This window comes from Salvelinus alpinus, chromosome 1, assembly GCF_045679555.1.
Source record: "Salvelinus alpinus chromosome 1, SLU_Salpinus.1, whole genome shotgun sequence".
In the NCBI taxonomy this organism is placed as follows: domain Eukaryota; kingdom Metazoa; phylum Chordata; class Actinopteri; order Salmoniformes; family Salmonidae; genus Salvelinus; species Salvelinus alpinus.
In genome coordinates, this window is record NC_092086.1 from 116501206 (window position 1) to 116518034 (window position 16829).

Here is a 16829-nt window from a genome sequence, read left to right on the forward strand (position 1 = left end):
GAGAAACCAAGGCTGTTGAGTCTGCCGATAAGAATGTGGTGATTGATAGAGTCGAAGGCCCTGGCCAGGTCGATGAATATGGCTGCACAGTATTGTCTTTTGTCGATGGTGGTTATGATATCATTTAGGACTTTGAGCGTGGCTGAGGTGCACCCATGACCAGCTCGGAAACCAGATTGCATACCGGAGAATGTACGGTGGGATTCGAAATGGTCGGTGATCTGTTTGTTAACTTGGCATTCGAAAACCTTAGAAAGGCAGGGTAGGACAGATATAGGTCTATAACAGTTTGGGTCTAGAGTGTCTCCCCCTTTGAAGAGGGGGATGACCGCGGCGGCTTTCCAAACTTTGGGGATCTCAGACGATACGAAAGAGAGGTTGAACAGGCTAGTAATAGGGGTTGCAACAATTGCGGTGATAATTTTAGAAAGAGAGGGTCCAGATTGTCTAGCCCAGCTGATTTGTAGGGGTCCAGATTTTGCAGCTCTTTCAAAAAAAAAAAAATGTTGCAGCTCTTTTGGGTGAAGGAGAAAGGTGGAGGCTTGGGCGAGTTGCTGTGGGGTGTTGAGAGCTGTTGACAGGGTTAGAGGTAGCCAGGTGGAAAGCATGGCCAGCCGTAGAAAAATGCTTATTGAAATTCGCGATTATCGTAGATTTATCGGTGGTGACAGTGTTTCCTAGCCTGTGAGCAGCTGGGAGGAGGTGCTCTTAGTCTTCATGCACTTCCCAGAACTTTTTGGAGTTTGTGCTACAGGATGCACATTTATGTTTGAAAACGCTAGGCTTTGCTTTCCTAACTGCCTGTGTATATTGGTTCCTAACTTCCCTGAAAAGTTGCATATCGCGGGGGCTATTCGATGCTAATGCAGCACACCACAGGATGTTTTTGTGCTGGTCAAGGGCAGTTAGGTCTGGAGTAAACTAAGGGCTATATCTGTTCCTGGTTTTACATTTTTTGAATTGGGCATGCTTATTTAAGATGGTGAGGAAAGCACTTTTAAAGAATAAGCAGGCATCCTCTACTGACGGAGTGAGGTCAATATCTTTCCAGGATACCCGGGCCAGGTTGATTAGAAAGGCCTGCTCGCTGAAGTGTTTTAGAGAGCTTTTGACTATGATAAGAGGTGGTCGTTTGACCGCGGACCCATTACGGACGTAGGCAATGAGGCAGTGATCGCTGAGATCCTGGTTGAAGACAGCAGAGGTGTATTTAGAGGGCAAGTTGGTCAGGATGATATCTATGAGGGTTCCGGGGTGTTAAGCATATCCCAGTTTAGGTCACCTAACAGTACAAACTCTGAAGATAAATGGGGGGGCAATTCATTCACATATGGTGTCCAGGGCACAGCTGGGGGCTGAGGGGGGTCTGTAACAAGCGGAAACGGTGAGAGACTTATTTCTGGAAAGGTGGATTTTTAAAAGTAGAAGCTCGAACTGTTTGGACACAGACCTGGATAGTAATACAGAACTCTGCAGGCCGTCTCTGCAGTAGATTGCAACTCCACCCCCTTTGGCAGTTCTATCTTGGCGGAAAATGTTATAGTTGGGGATGGAAATTTCTGAATTTTTGGTGACCTTCCTAAGCCAGGATTCAGACATGGCTAAGACATCAGGGTTGGCAGAGTGTACTAAAGCAGTGAAAAAAACGAACTTAGGGAGGAGGCTTCTGATGTTAACATGCATGAAACCAAGGCTTTTACGGTTACAGAAGTCAACAAATGATAGCGCCTGGGGAATAGGAGTGGAACTGGGGGCTACAGGGCCTGGAGAATAGGACTGGAACTGGGGGCTACAGGGCCTGGGGAATAGGAGTGGAACTGGGGGCTACAGGGCCTGGAGAATAGGAGTGGAACTGGGGGCTACAGGGCCTGGAGAATAGGAGTGGAACTGGGGGCTACAGGGCCTGGAGAATAGGACTGGAACTGGGGGCTACAGGGCCTGGAGAATAGGAGTGGAACTGGGGGCTACAGGGCCTGGGGAATAGGAGTGGAACTGGGGGCTACAGGGCCTGGGGAATAGGAGTGGAACTGGGGGCTACAGGGCCTGGGGAATAGGAGTGGAACTGGGGGCTACAGGGCCTGGGGAATAGGAGTGGAACTGGAGGCTACAGGGCCTGGGGAATAGGAGTGGAACTGGAGGCTACAGGGCCTGGGGAATAGGAGTGGAACTGGGGGCTACAGGGCCTGGGGAATATGAATGGAACTGGGGGCTACAGGGCCTGGAGAATAGGAGTGGAACTGGGGGCTACAGGGCCTGGAGAATAGGAATGGAACTGGGGGCTACAGGGCCTGGAGAATAGGAGTGGAACTGGGGGCTACAGGGCCTGGGGAATAGGAGTGGAACTGGGGGCTACAGGGCCTGGAGAATAGGAGTGGAACTGGGGGCTACAGGGCCTGGGGAATAGGAGTGGAACTGGGGGCTACAGGGCCTGGAGAATAGGAATGGAACTGGGGGCTACAGGGCCTGGGGAATAGGAGTGGAACTGGGGGCTACAGGGCCTGGGTTAACCTCTACATCACCAGAGGAACAGAGGAGGAGTAGGTGAAGGGTACGGCTAAAGGCTACAAGAACTGGTCGTCTAGTGCGTTGGGGACAGAGAATAAAAGGAGCAGATTTCTGGGCGTGGTAGAACAGATTCAAGGTATCACATGAATGCACATTAGACATGGCAAAATTTATAGAATTGCAAGAAAATGAGCTTTAATAAACCTGCAAAGAGTGGTGTGAACAATTTGTGTCATGCACAGTGCTTGTGCCCATACAAATACACACGCAGGGGGGGCGCGGGATGTTCCCCAATGCTGGAGTAAAACTGTTTGGGAACTCCTGGTGTACAGTACAGGTAAGAGTTCATGTCTGTGGTGTACAGTACAGGTAAGAGTTCATGTCTGTGGTGTACAGTACAGGTAAGAGTTCATGTCTGTGGTGTACAGTACAGGTAAGAGTTCATGTCTGTGGTGTACAGTAGAGGTAAGAGTTCATGTCTGTGGTAGACAGTACAGGTAAGAGTTTATGTCTGTGGTGTACAGTACAGGTAAGAGTTCATGTCTGTGGTGTACAGTACAGGTAAGAGTTCATGTCTGTGGTGTACAGTACAGGTAAGAGTTCATGTCTGTGGTGTACAGTACAGGTAAGAGTTCATGTCTGTGGTGTACAGTACAGGTAAGAGTTCATGTCTGTGGTGTACAGTACAGGTAAGAGTTCATGTCTGTGGTGTACAGTACAGGTAAGAGTTCATGTCTGTGGTGTACAGTACAGGTAAGAGTTCATGTCTGTGGTGTACAGTACAGGTAAGAGTTCATGTCTGTGGTGTACAGTACAGGTAAGAGTTCATGTCTATGGTGTACACTACCTTCAATGGTCTTCCATACAGAGGTATTGACCTGCTTGTAGATGACCTTGACAGAGGTCACCGGTCCGTCTCCTGTGTACGGCTCCTTGTTGACCAGCACAACCAGGTGATACGGACCACTACCATTCAACATGGGAGGATACTGGGGCATCGGAGGGACTGAGAGAAAGAGAGGAAGAGAGAAGAGAAGTGTTCAAATCCACATTCACAAAATGGAAGACATTTTCAAGAAAAAGACGACAAAGGAGGAGACGAAGACGAAGGAGATGAAGAGGAAGGATGAGACAAAGGAGGAGATGAAGAGGAAGGAGGGGTCGAAGAGGAAGGATGAGATGAAGAGGAAGGATGAGACGAAGGAGGAGACGAAGAGGAAGGAGGAGTCGAAGGAGGAGTCGAAGGAGGAGGTGAAGACGGAGGAGATGAAGACGGAGGAGATGAAGACGGAGGAGATGAAGACGAAGGAGATGGAGAGGAAGGAGGAGGCGAAGACGAAGGAGGCAAAGATGAAGGAGGAAACGAAGAGGAAGGAGGAGACAAAGACGGAGACGAAGCAGGAGACGAAGACGAAGGAGGAGGCGAAGACGAAGCAGGAGGCGAAGACGAAGGAGGAGACGAAGACGAAGCAGGAGGCGAAGACGAAGCAGGAGGCGAAGACGAAGCAGGTTTTCTCCTACCTTTGACGTTGACCATGAACTCTCTCTCTGCCTGTCCAGCTGTAGTTTTCACCTGACAGATCCAACAACCAGTATCTCTCTCAGTGATCTTATCCACCCTGAACTTAGACGTGGTCTGGTCATTCACCATATCAGTGTCAAATGCCTAGGGAAAACATCAATCCAACCATACAAATAGAATCACATATTAGTGCTGTGAATTAAGCATGTGATAAGAAGAAATGGCTAATGGGGTGATTGCTAATCGTGGTAATTGCTAATCATTGCTAATGCTAATTATTTTTGAATGATCAAATAAACTTCCATCTACATAAAGAAACACATTCTTAAAATATCCAATTTGATCATTTCTCTGCTACTTACATAGCTTGGTCCCAAATCCATTTGTGCTGTCTTAACCCAGGTGTGTCTATGACCAAGAGTTGACAAGACAGCACAAACAGATGTGGGGACCAGATTAACACTTACATATATTCTGGTTTTTCCTGGTTTGAGTAGGATGATCTCACTGTGTAGAGGAGCTGGTTGACCCGTGGCGCTACAGTTGACAATGTACTGAACCCCAGCATTCAATTCTGTATCCATGAGGTTACTGACTACGACAGGTGCCCTGTCTAAAAGGAAACATCATCATCAACAACAACAATGTAGTGAATTCTTCAATTTCAGGGGAACAGTAACAACATCCATTTAGCTTTAATATGATAGTGGAGAGTTTGTGGAGCTGAAGTTTTAACCTTCTTTCTCACAGCGGGAACCGTGTCGTCCCACACAGACACAGCCACGGAACCGGTCGCAGTGTCCCTTGTCTCCACATTCACACGTCAGCCTGCAGTCAGCTCCGTAGAACCCCGGAGAACAAGCTGGGAGACACAGGGACAAACACAGGAATACATGACAGTACTATCTATGAATAAACAAACCACTGTAGTTTAGCAATAAGAAAGGTGATCGACTATTATAACCCCAACCAGATGGTTGGATACTTTATAGGTAGCCTGGTCCCAGATCTGATTGTGTCGTCTTGCCAACTTATTCTTTATGGTAGCCTGGTCCCAGATCTGATTTTGCCAACTTATACTTTATGGTAGCCTGGTCCCAGATCTGATTTTGCCAACTTATACTTTATGGTAGCCTGGTCCCAGATCTGATTTTGCCAACTTATACTTTATGGTAGCCTGGTCCCAGATCTGATTTTGCCAACTTATACTTCATGGTAGCCTGGTCCCAGATCTGATTTTGCCAACTTATACTTTATGGTAGCCTGGTCCCAGATCTGATTTTGCCAACTTATACTTTATGGTAGCCTGGTCCCAGATCTGATTTTGCCAACGTATACATTATGGTAGCCTGGTCCCAGACCTGATTTTGCCAACTTATACTTTATGCTGGCCTGGTCCCAGATCTGATTTGCCAACTTATACTTCATGGTAGCCTGGTCCCAGATCTGATTTTGCCAATTTATACTTCATGGTAGCCTGGTCCCAGATCTGATTTTGCAAACTTATACATTATGGTAGCCTGGTCCCATATCTGATTTTGCCAACTTTTACTTCATGGTAGCCTGGTCCCAGATCTGATTTAGCCAACTTATACATTATGGTAGCCTGGTCCCAGATCTGATTTTGCCAACTTATACTTTATGGTAGCATGGTCCCAGATCTGATTTTGCCAACTTATACATTATGGTAGCCTGGTCCCAGATCTGATTTTGCCAACTTATACATTATGGTAGCCTGGTCCCAGATCTGATTTTGCCAACTTATACTTTATGGTAGCCTGGTCCCAGATCTGATTTTGCTAACTTATACTTCATGGTAGCCTGGTACCAGATCTCTTACCGTCATTGATGATAATGACAACCATAGGAACATAATGAGAATGAACTGATCTGGAACCACCAGATCACAACTTCATTGTCCATTTTTTATAAACATATCAATGTACAGTATATCAGTGTAGAAACAATAACTTGCCCAGGGACTGTGGTTGAAAATAAGCCAGGCTGGCTAAAACCGTCACTTTTACTGAAACGTTGATTAATGTGCACTGTCCCTGTAAAAAATTAAATAAACTTTCAAACTCAAACAAGTCCTATCCCCTCACCTTCACTACAGTTGAATCCTCTCCAGCCAGTACCACAGGAGCAGCCGTATGGGTCTCTCTGACAGAACACCATGGCCCTGCAGTATCCATCTCTACACCACTCTTTACACGTCCTCCCAAACTTACCCTCGCCACACACTGGAAAATAAATGACACTTTGATCAGGTTTAGGGTTAATTTGGACATATGCAGAAATATAGATCAAATGTAACGTCATTCAATATGTTAACAAATACTTAAAAAGAGATCATTCTAAATATATGGACCGTGCATCATCATTAAGGCACTAACAATCACTAAATACATATACTACTGTAAATGTATTTAGTGATTTATAGAGGGTCATTTGCTTAGCTTGGCAGATCCCGTTTACTACCTAGTGCCATGACCACACCACACACTGTAAAACAAAATGGCATTCCAGCACTCTAAAATCCCGACCAACATTCCATGGAGATTTGGAAACATTCCAAAGAGCGAGATAAGAGACCAAAGCACTAAATCACATGGCGCATAATCAGCCAGGATACATTTAGTAGACAATAAACCACATTCCCTTCGGGACAATAAAGTTTTCTATCAAAATGAATGCCTGTAATGGGGCAGGGTGGCAGCGTAGTCTAGTGGTTAGAGTGTAGAGGTGGCAGCGTAGCCTAGTGGTTAGAGCGTTGGTTGCTAGATTGGTTGCTAGATTGAATCCTCCAAGCTGACAAGGTAAAAATCTGTAGTTCTGCTCCTGAACAAGGCAGTTAACCCACTGTTCCTAGGCCGTCATTGAAAATAAAAAATTGTTCTTAACTGACTTGCCTAGTTAAATACAGGTTAAATAAAAATAAAAATAAAATAAATGAGAAATAACAGGTACAAGAAAAATAGGACATATATTTAACCGCCATAACCCCAACAATCACACACGTGATTCAGACCCCTTGATTTTTCCCACATTTTGTTTGGTTACAGCCTTATTCTAAAATGTATTAAATTGTTTGTTTTTTTCTCTCATCAATCTACACACAATACCCCATAATTACAAAGCAAAAACTGTTTTTTATAAATTTTTAGCAAATGTATATAAAAATATAAAAAAATGGAAATATCAGATTTACATAAGTATTCAGACCCTTTACTCAGTACTTTGTTGAAGCACCTTTGGCAGTGATTACAGCCTCAAGTCTTCTTGGGTATGATGCTACAAGCTTGGCACACCTATATTTGGGGAGTTTCTCCCATTCTTCTCTGCAGATCCTCTCAAGCTCTGTCACGTTGGATGTGGAGCGTTGCTTTCAGGTCTCTCAAAATCATATCAAATTATATTGGTCACAAACACATATTTAGCAGATGTTATTGCAGGTGTAGCCAAATGTTTATAAATAAATGGAAGAAAAAACACAACAACAAAAAAATACTGCAAAGTTGCTTAGGAGCTAGAGGCAGAGCATGTCTGTCGGCGCCATCTTTAGAACCTCCAGACATGTTTGATCGGGTTCAAGTCCGGGCTCTGGCTGGGCCACTCAAGGACATTCAGAAACTTGTCCCGAAGCCACTCCTGCGTTGTCTTGGCTGTGTGCTTAGGGTCGTTGTCCTATTGGAAGGTGAACCAGTCTAAGGTCCTGAGCGCTCTGGAGCAGGTTTTCATCAAGGATCTCTCTGTACTTTGCTCCGTTCATCTTTCCCTCGATCCTGACTAGTCTCCCAGTCCCCTCTGCTGAAAAAGATCCCCACAACATGATGCTGCCACCACCATGCTTCACCATAGGGATGGTTCCATGTTTCCTCCGGATGTGACGCTTGGCATTCAGGCCAAAGATTTCAAAATTGGTTTCATCAGACCAGATAATCTTGTTTCTCATGGTCTGAGAGTCTTTAGGTGCCTTTTGGCAAACTCCAAGCAGGCTGTCATGTGCCTTTTACTGAGGAGTGGCTTCCGTCTGGCCACTCTAACATAAAGGCCTGATTGGTGGAGTGCTGCAGAGATGGTTGTCGTTCTGGAAGGTTCTCCCATCTCCACAGAGGAACTCTAGAGCTCTGTCAGAGTGACCATCGGGTTCTTGGTCACCTCCCTGACCAGGGAGTCTTGGTGGTTCCAAACTTCTTCCATTTAAGTATGATGAAGCCCACTGTGTTACATAAATGTTTTGGTACCCTTCCCCAGATCTGTGCCTCGACACAATCCTGTCTCAGAGCTCTACGGACAATTTCTTCGACCTCATGGCTTGGTTTTTTGCTCTGACATGCATTGTCAACTGTGAGATCTTATAAAGACAGGAGTGTGCCTTTCCAAATCCTGTCCATTCAAATAAATTTAACACAGGTGGACTCCAATCAAGTTGTAGAAACATCTCAAGGATGATCAATGGAAACAGGATGCACCTGAGCTTAATTTCGAATCTCATAGCAAAGGGTCTGAATACTTCAATAAGGTTATTTATAGAATAAATATTCTTTATTTATAGAAAATCTATGGCAAGAGTTGAAAATTGATTTCTAGCAAAGATCAACAACCAACTTGACAGAGCTTGAAAAATGTTTAAAAAAAAGAATATTGTGCAAATATTGTACAATCCAGGTGTGCAGAGCTCTTAGAAACTCACAGCCATAATCACTGCCAAATATGTTTCTAACATTTGGCGTCTCAAGGGGGTGAATACTTATCTAATCAAGATATATTCGTGTTTTATTATTCATTTATTAATTCTAAATGGTAGAATTTTTCTTCCACTTTGACATTACAGAGTATTTTGTATAGATCGTTGACCAAAAATGACAATTAAATACAATTTAATCCCACTTTGTAACACAACAAAATGTGGAAAGAGTCAAGGGGTCCGAATACTTTCTGAAAGCTCTGTACATTCACAGATAAGAGATGTACTGTAATACTTTCTGAAAACTCTGTACATTCACAGATAAGAGATGTACTGTAATAGCATTGAGTATTCACAGAAATGTTGAATGTTGAATGTCACTGTCAAATAAATAGAATAAATACAATTAAATGATGTGCTTTTTACCAACTGGAAAAACATAGTGACACACATGCAGAACTCCCCGGTACAGTTACATGTATAGCCAGTACACATACAGGGATACCCTAATAGAGGATGGGCTGTTTTTACCAGTTTCACAGGTGTGTCCCTTGAAACCGGGTGGACAGATACACTCTCCTGTCTCGTCATGACAGACCCCTCCGTTGGAGCACCGAGGACAGCTGTGTTCACAGCTAGGACCCCACAGGCCAGGCTTACATTCTAGGATTCAATCATAAAACACCTCGTTAGGAAGAAATTCTCTAGGCTGAGGGAAAAAATGTTTTGGTCTGCAATGGATACACTTTACTTGGGTTGAGTCAATTCTAAATGAATTTCCAATCTAGTTATCAGATGAAGTTTTCACAAAAAACTGACATATAAAAAACAGGTTGTTTTGGTAGAATTAAGCAACATTGGGTAGTACTACAGTACTATTGGGTAGAAGTAGAACTTACAGTAGTATTGGCTAGTATTGGCTAGTACTACAGTAGTATTGGGTAGTATCGGGTAGTACTACAATAGTATTGTGTAGAAGTAGAATTTACAGTAGTATTGAGTAATACTACAGTAGTATTGGGTAGTACTACAGTCGTATTGGGTAGTATCGGGTAGTACTACAGTAGTATTGGGTAGTACTACAGTAGTATTAAGTAGTACTACAGCAGTATTGGGTAGTACTACAGTAGTATTGGGTAGTACTACAGTAGTATTGGGTAGTATTGTGCAGTACTAACTTCTGACAATGAGCCTGGTGATGGCTGATGTGGACTTGGCTCCAGCGATGGACCTGGCTGTGTAGAGACCTGCGTCTGAGGACTTCACTCCAAGGACAGGGTACACCAGGATGTCTGGGATCTCATTCTTAGGCACTGAGTGGATGAAGGAGCCTGGAAGAGACAAAACGTTTTACTGAGGAGGAGTCCGGTGATCCGTATTAACATGAGGGGTTGATAGACGTGACCCTAATCGCGTCTAGTGTTAAATTCAAATCTCCCAACCATCATATCTAAGCCAATATGACACCAATCTCAATGACAATTCACAAATCAACTTGATTGGAGGTACACAACACACTCCACGCCTCTCGTCATGAGCCGTCCGTCCGTTACCGAGAACCACATACCGAATTTTTTATCAGGGCTGTTAGCATTAGTTCCGTCAGACAAAAAAAAATTATCCCAGAACTAGCTCAATATCTAGGCGTCGGATAAAAATGAGACTAGAGTCCATAATGTGACCATTAGACTTGCTTTCTTTTAGACTCAGTAAGTTTGTAGGAACAATAGTTCTGATTACATTTATAATTTTTCGCCCTCACATGCTAATTTTTGTCCGTTAATAAGAAACAATGATGTGCTACCTTTTTGTAGCATTTCTAACAATGCTAACATTTTTTCAGACAAATCTCAGAGTTCTAACACTGGGTTGGTTGCTCGGCAACAACCCAGCTGCTTGCACCATGCTGCCAGTCATAAGAAGTGTATGGAACAAACCTAGGCTACTGTATATTGCTAGCTATATGGTGGTATTCAACCTGAGGTTAATCAATAAACACAAGCAGATATTTTGATTAGCTTGGTAGTTAACTAGCTAACGTTACCTAGCATACTGTATATTGCTAGCTATATGGTGATATTCAACTTGAGGTTAATCAATAAACACAAGCAGATATTTTGATTAGCTTGGTAGTTAACTAGCTAACGTTACTAGCTAACGTTAGCATGATTGTACAAAGCCCAGCAGCCAGCCTCTGTCGCTAGCTAACACCAGTCAGCTGAATGCTAGAAAATAAAGGTAGCTAGGCAATAAATGTGCATTTGTTTTTTATTAGTTAGGTAGCTAGCTAACTAGTCAGCTAACGTAAAGTTATACCAGTCAGATGAGAGCTAACGTTGGCTAGGTAGCTAACCAACAAACAAAGAAAGCTAGCTAGCTATATTTTGCGAAGTAAGATTTTTCAAAAAAGGCTGAAGTCATCATGTGTAAACTGCTGATCGAGACACTTGTGTGTAATCGGAGCACAAACAGTCAAGCAAACATCACCGGCTGCTGTGATGGCCAGTTAACGTTAACTAGCTAGCTAGGTAACGTTAGCCAACGTAAAACTATAACTTTAGCTACCGTGTATGGCCAGTTCATGCACCACAATACATCATACTTTCTTACACAAAACATAGCTCGTTAACATTAGTTACGTTATATTTAAAACCACCAAACTTTGGGAAACTGACACGGTGCTCGAGTTCATTTTGCATTGCACAGACCAAGCTATGGTAAGACGAGGTAGCCAGAATTCAGACAGGAAAAACACTGCAGTTAGCTATGCTACATTTATTCAACTAAGAACAACCAAGACACAACACAAACCATAGCCGAGAAATCAAATTGCTTTGTTAAGAAATAGTAAGCTAGTTATGAACTGCATGTACAGTGCATTCGGAAAGTATTCAGACCCCTATACTTTTCCCCACATTTTATTACGTTACAGCCTTATTCTAAAGTTGATTAAATCTTTTTTTTCTGAGGTTCTTGTAAGTATAAAAGCAAAGCTTTCTTTCATTTAATTTTTTTTAAAGCATGAAAAGGTAGGGTGATGGGATAATATCTTACTGTGGTGTATGAAGAAACCAATACTTTACCCTGTATATGGTACAAATTACATTACTGTGGAAGCACCTTCTCTACGAGAAAGAATCAGGCTGTTTGAGAAGGTTTGAATCCTAAGCAACCTGCCTACACATAGTTTGAATTACAATACCAACATAGCTACAGTAGCAGGTCAAAGCTGTGTGCTGTAAAACCTTGGTAGAGCATGGGTGGAGTAGGCATTGTGGTGCTCATGTGAATTTCTTTATTTTTAGGCTTCAATGCCTATTCTCACTTAAAACGTATTATTAGGTTTAAGGTTAGGGACAAACAAACAAATATAACTAGTTAGGCTACATACTGAAAGATTTACCATTCTTATAGATGACTGCGTCCTCTGCAAACACTTTCCTGCGTGTGAAAGAGATGTTGACATCTTCTCCTATGCTGACTGTGATGGTCAGGGACTCTGGCAGGAATGCAGCTAGAGGGAAATATAAACACAATGGTAGAATAAGTAACAGACAGCAGAAACCAGAAAGCACATCAGTCTGGAAGAGTTCTCAATAGTGCTTAGTTTTCGGCTAGATTTAAGTAATTGTTGTGTAATTCTGTCACGTAGTCCACAAATATTAAATAAACAACGAACAGAAATAATGTTATTGTAAGTCCCTAATGAAAACAATCAAAGCCAAACAGACAGAAAGGGGATTAATGGTGGCACAGTTTTGCTGTGACTTTGCCGTGTGACTTAGGGTCCAGAAAGGAAGGCATCAGGCAAACAAACACTTTGACAGGAAGAAAATGTTCACGTACCAGAAATCAACCCCGCTGTCTGTCTGTAGACTTGACATTGTTTGGGTTTCATTAGAGAGTCTAAATAACAGTGTATCATGCCCACAATGGAATGTGGCAGAAAATGTGTCAATGGTGAACTTCTTTAAATTTAGAACTTGTTTAATTTAGGAGCCACCGAAAACCTCAAAACCTAACATATTTTTTGCAATGGAAAATACAGAACTGTACAATCTAGAACACAATATCAATGCGTTATTACCTTCATTCAGCATCTTATAAGTATATATCTGATTTTTGTCACTCTTTCTGGCCCTGCAGTAGAACTCCCCAAAGATATCACTTCGAGTTTTCCATTCAATCTTAGAGGCATGGTGGTAGGCTGTATCAGGGCTGACGGGCAGGCTCTGGGGGTGGGTCAGGGGGAAGTCACGGCCCATACCTAACACACATGTTAAAAATGTGTTGGAAATACAATAACTACACAATAACACATTTTAATGTAACAAGAAAGTGTATGGTAAAATACAAACAAACAAAAAACAATTCTACAAATTTCAACTGTATTGGAAACATGTTATTTGACACGCCAACAGACGGAACCATGTTAGAATTTGCAAAGGGAATGTGTTCATCTTGTGTGAAAGTCCCATCCCCATTACCCAGGGTACTGCTGGAGCTGGATGTAACAACGTCCTGCCGGGAGGTCCAGTCACTGCTGACACAATGGAGGGAGGAGTCTGATGATGTCACCATGGGGTCAGGGTTCACCAAGGTCAGGTCCGCTATGTCGAGGGCATCACCTGGGACAGACAGACGGAGACACACAATTTACAAAAGGAGATACGTATCAGAGATAGTAGACACAAGACAAAGTGAAAAGAAATGGTTCATTTGGTTGGGATATGACATCATGAGTCAACAAAGGTGTATAGTTTCTCATCATTGACCTCTACATGATATTGGGGACATTGGTATCAGTAACACATTGACCTCTACATGATATTGGGGACATTGGTATCACCAGCGATGTTGATGCTAGTGTGTGTTATTAATCCACGGTGAAAGAATCATGTGACGTTTACAAACATCGTGTCTGATTGAATTGTTAGATATTACTGCACTGTTGGAGCTAGGAACACAAGCATTTAGTTAGATACTACTGCACTGTTGGAGCTAGGAACACAAGCATTTAGTTAGATACTACTGCACTGTTGGAGCTAGGAACACAAGCATTTAGTTAGATACTACTGCACTGTTGGAGCTAGGAACACAAGCATTTAGTTAGATACTACTGCACTGTTGGAGCTGGGAACACAACCATTTAGTTAGATACTACTGCACTGTTGGAGCTAGGAACACAAGCATTTAGTTAGATACTACTGCACTGTTGGAGCTAGGAACACAAGCATTTAGTTAGATACTACTGCACTGTTGGAGCTAGGAACACAACCATTTAGTTAGATACTACTGCACTGTTGGAGCTAGGAACACAAGCATTTAGTTAGATACTACTGCACTGTTGGAGCTGGGAACACAAGCATTTAGTTAGATACTACTGCACTGTTGGAGCTGGGAACACAAGCATTTAGTTAGATACTACTGCACTGTTGGAGCTGGGAACACAAGCATTTAGTTAGATATTACTGCACTGTTGGAGCTAGGAACACAAGCATTTAGTTAGATATTACTGCACTGTTGGAGCTGGGAACACAAGCATTTAGTTAGATACTACTGCACTGTTGGAGCTGGGAACACAAGCATTTAGTTAGATACTACTGCACTGTTGGAGCTGGGAACACAAGCATTTAGTTAGATATTACTGCACTGTTGGAGCTAGGAACACAAGCATTTAGTTAGATACTACTGCACTGTTGGAGCTAGGAACACAAGCATTTAGTTAGATATTACTGCACTGTTGGAGCTAGGAACACAACCATTTAGTTAGATACTACTGCACTGTTGGAGCTAGGAACACAACCATTTAGTTAGATACTACTGCACTGTTGGAGCTAGGAACACAAGCATTTAGTTAGATACTACTACCGCTTTTCAAGGCAGCACAAACAGATCTGAGACCAGGCTTTGTACTTTCTGGTATCATTCAAGACAGCACATACAGATCTGAGACCAGGCTTTGTACTTTCTGGTATCATTCAAGACAGCACAAACAGATCTGAGACCAGGCTTTGTACTTTCTGGTATCATTCAAGACAACACAAACAGATCTGAGACCAGGCTTTGTACTTTCTGGTATCATTCAAGACAGCACAAACAGATCTGAGAATGTTGTAACATAATTATTTAACTTTCCATTTATAGTATTTTATAAATGGATCAGATGGCAATAGTAGAAAGGATAACTAGTAAAATAACACTTCTTCAAATATAACACTCATAATTCCGGGTTGGAGCGAGTAGTCGCATTTCGCTCCACAGGTAGTATTACATTTCATTTCATTTCATTACAGTACAACGGTTTGATTTGTTTGATCTTAGCAATTTCTTCTTAGCCAGCTACATAGCCGTCTTTGTATCAAAGATAATTGTGTAGTTTAGAGTAATTATCGAGGTTAGCTAGCCAGCTATTTTCGTCCTTCTAACGTAGTCAACACTGCTAGCTAGCCAGCTAGCCAACTCCTACCGAATAGCAGCACTGTAGAAACTATTACATTACAACGGAACGACTTGATTAGTGTAGTGTTAGCTAGCTACATAGTTGTCTTTGCTGTCTTTGTATCTAAGATAATTGTGTAGTTTAGAGTAATTATCGAGGTTAGCTAGCCAGCTATTTTCGTCTGCCGCGCCGCCGTTCTCCTACCTAGTCAACACTGCTAGCTAGCCAGCTAGCCAACTCCTACCGAATAGCAGCACTGTAGAAACTATTACATTACAACGGAACGACCTGATTAGTGTAGTGTTAGCTAGCTACATAGTTGTCTTTGCTGTCTTTGTATCCAAGATAATCGTGTAGTTTAGAGTAATTATCGAGGTTACCTAGCCAGTTATCGAGGTTACCTAGCCAGCTACACTTTCAAACAAAGTCAACAACGCAGCCACTGCTAGCTAGCCTACTTCACCAGCCAGCAGTACTGTATCATTTTAGTCAATAAGATTTTTTGCAACGTAAGCTTAACTTTCTGAACATTCGAGACGTGTAGTCCACTTGTCATTCCAATCTCCTTTGCATTAGCGTAGCCTCTCCTGTAGCCTGTCAACTATGTGTCTGTCTATCCCTCTTCTCTCCTCTCTGCACAGACCATACAAACGCTTCACACCGCGTGGTCGCTGCCACTCTAACCTGGTGGTCCCAGCGCGCACGACCCACGTGGAGTTCCAGGTCTCCGGCAGCCTCTGGAACTGCCGATCTGCGGCCAACAAGGCAGAGTTCATCTCAGCCTATGCTTCCCTCCAGTCCCTCGACTTCTTGGCACTGACGGAAACATGGATTACCACAGATAACACTGCTACTCCTACTGCTCTCTCCTCGTCTGCCCACGTGTTCTCGCACACCCCGAGAGCTTCTGGTCAGCGGGGTGGTGGCACTGGGATCATCATCTCTGGGATCCTTATCGCCCTCCAGGTTCCCTTGGAGAGTTCATCAATGAGCTTGACGCCTTGATAAGTTCCTTTCCTGAGGATGGCTCACCTCTCACAGTTCTGGGTGACTTTAACCTCCCCACGTCTACCTTTGACTCATTCCTCTCTGCCTCCTTCTTTCCACTCCTCTCCTCTTTTGACCTCACCCTCTCACCTTCCCCCCCTACTCACAAGGCAGGCAATACGCTTGACCTCATCTTTACTAGATGCTGTTCTTCCACTAATCTCATTGCAACTCCCCTCCAAGTCTCCGACCACTACCTTGTATCCTTTTCCCTCTCGCTCTCATCCAACACTTCCCACACTGCCCCTACTCGGATGGTATCGCGCCGTCCCAACCTTCGCTCTCTCTCCCCCGCTACTCTCTCCTCTTCCATCCTATCATCTCTTCCCTCTGCTCAAACCTTCTCCAACCTATCTCCTGATTCTGCCTCCTCAACCCTCCTCTCCTCCCTTTCTGCATCCTTTGACTCTCTATGTCCCCTATCCTCCAGGCAGGCTCGGTCCTCCCCTCCTGCTCCATGGCTCGACGACTCATTGCGAGCTCACAGAACAGGGCTCCGGGCAGCCAAGCGGAAATGGAGGAAAACTCGCCTCCCTGCGGACCTGGCATCCTTTCACTCCCTCCTCTCTACATTCTCCTCTTCTGTCTCTGCTGCTAAAGCCACTTTCTACCACTCTAAATTC

General features: G+C 43.4%; 1 protein-coding gene across 2 annotated transcripts in view; it reads right to left on the bottom strand.

Annotated features, from left to right (window-relative positions):
• The window catches only part of LOC139539473 (angiopoietin-1 receptor-like), a 65197-nt gene that overhangs the window by 24051 nt on the left and 24317 nt on the right, over positions 1 to 16829 (bottom strand). For both annotated transcript variants that reach the window (XM_071342463.1, XM_071342454.1), the window contains exons 2-11: positions 13205 to 13345; positions 12805 to 12984; positions 12121 to 12231; positions 9896 to 10048; positions 9249 to 9380; positions 6133 to 6270; positions 4764 to 4889; positions 4495 to 4640; positions 4027 to 4171; positions 3353 to 3511 (exon numbers count right to left, since the gene is read on the bottom strand). In XM_071342463.1, coding sequence (XP_071198564.1) covers positions 3353 to 3511; positions 4027 to 4171; positions 4495 to 4640; positions 4764 to 4889; positions 6133 to 6270; positions 9249 to 9380; positions 9896 to 10048; positions 12121 to 12231; positions 12805 to 12984; positions 13205 to 13345 — 1431 coding nt within the window. The remainder of the gene's footprint in view (positions 1 to 3352; positions 3512 to 4026; positions 4172 to 4494; positions 4641 to 4763; positions 4890 to 6132; positions 6271 to 9248; positions 9381 to 9895; positions 10049 to 12120; positions 12232 to 12804; positions 12985 to 13204; positions 13346 to 16829) is intronic.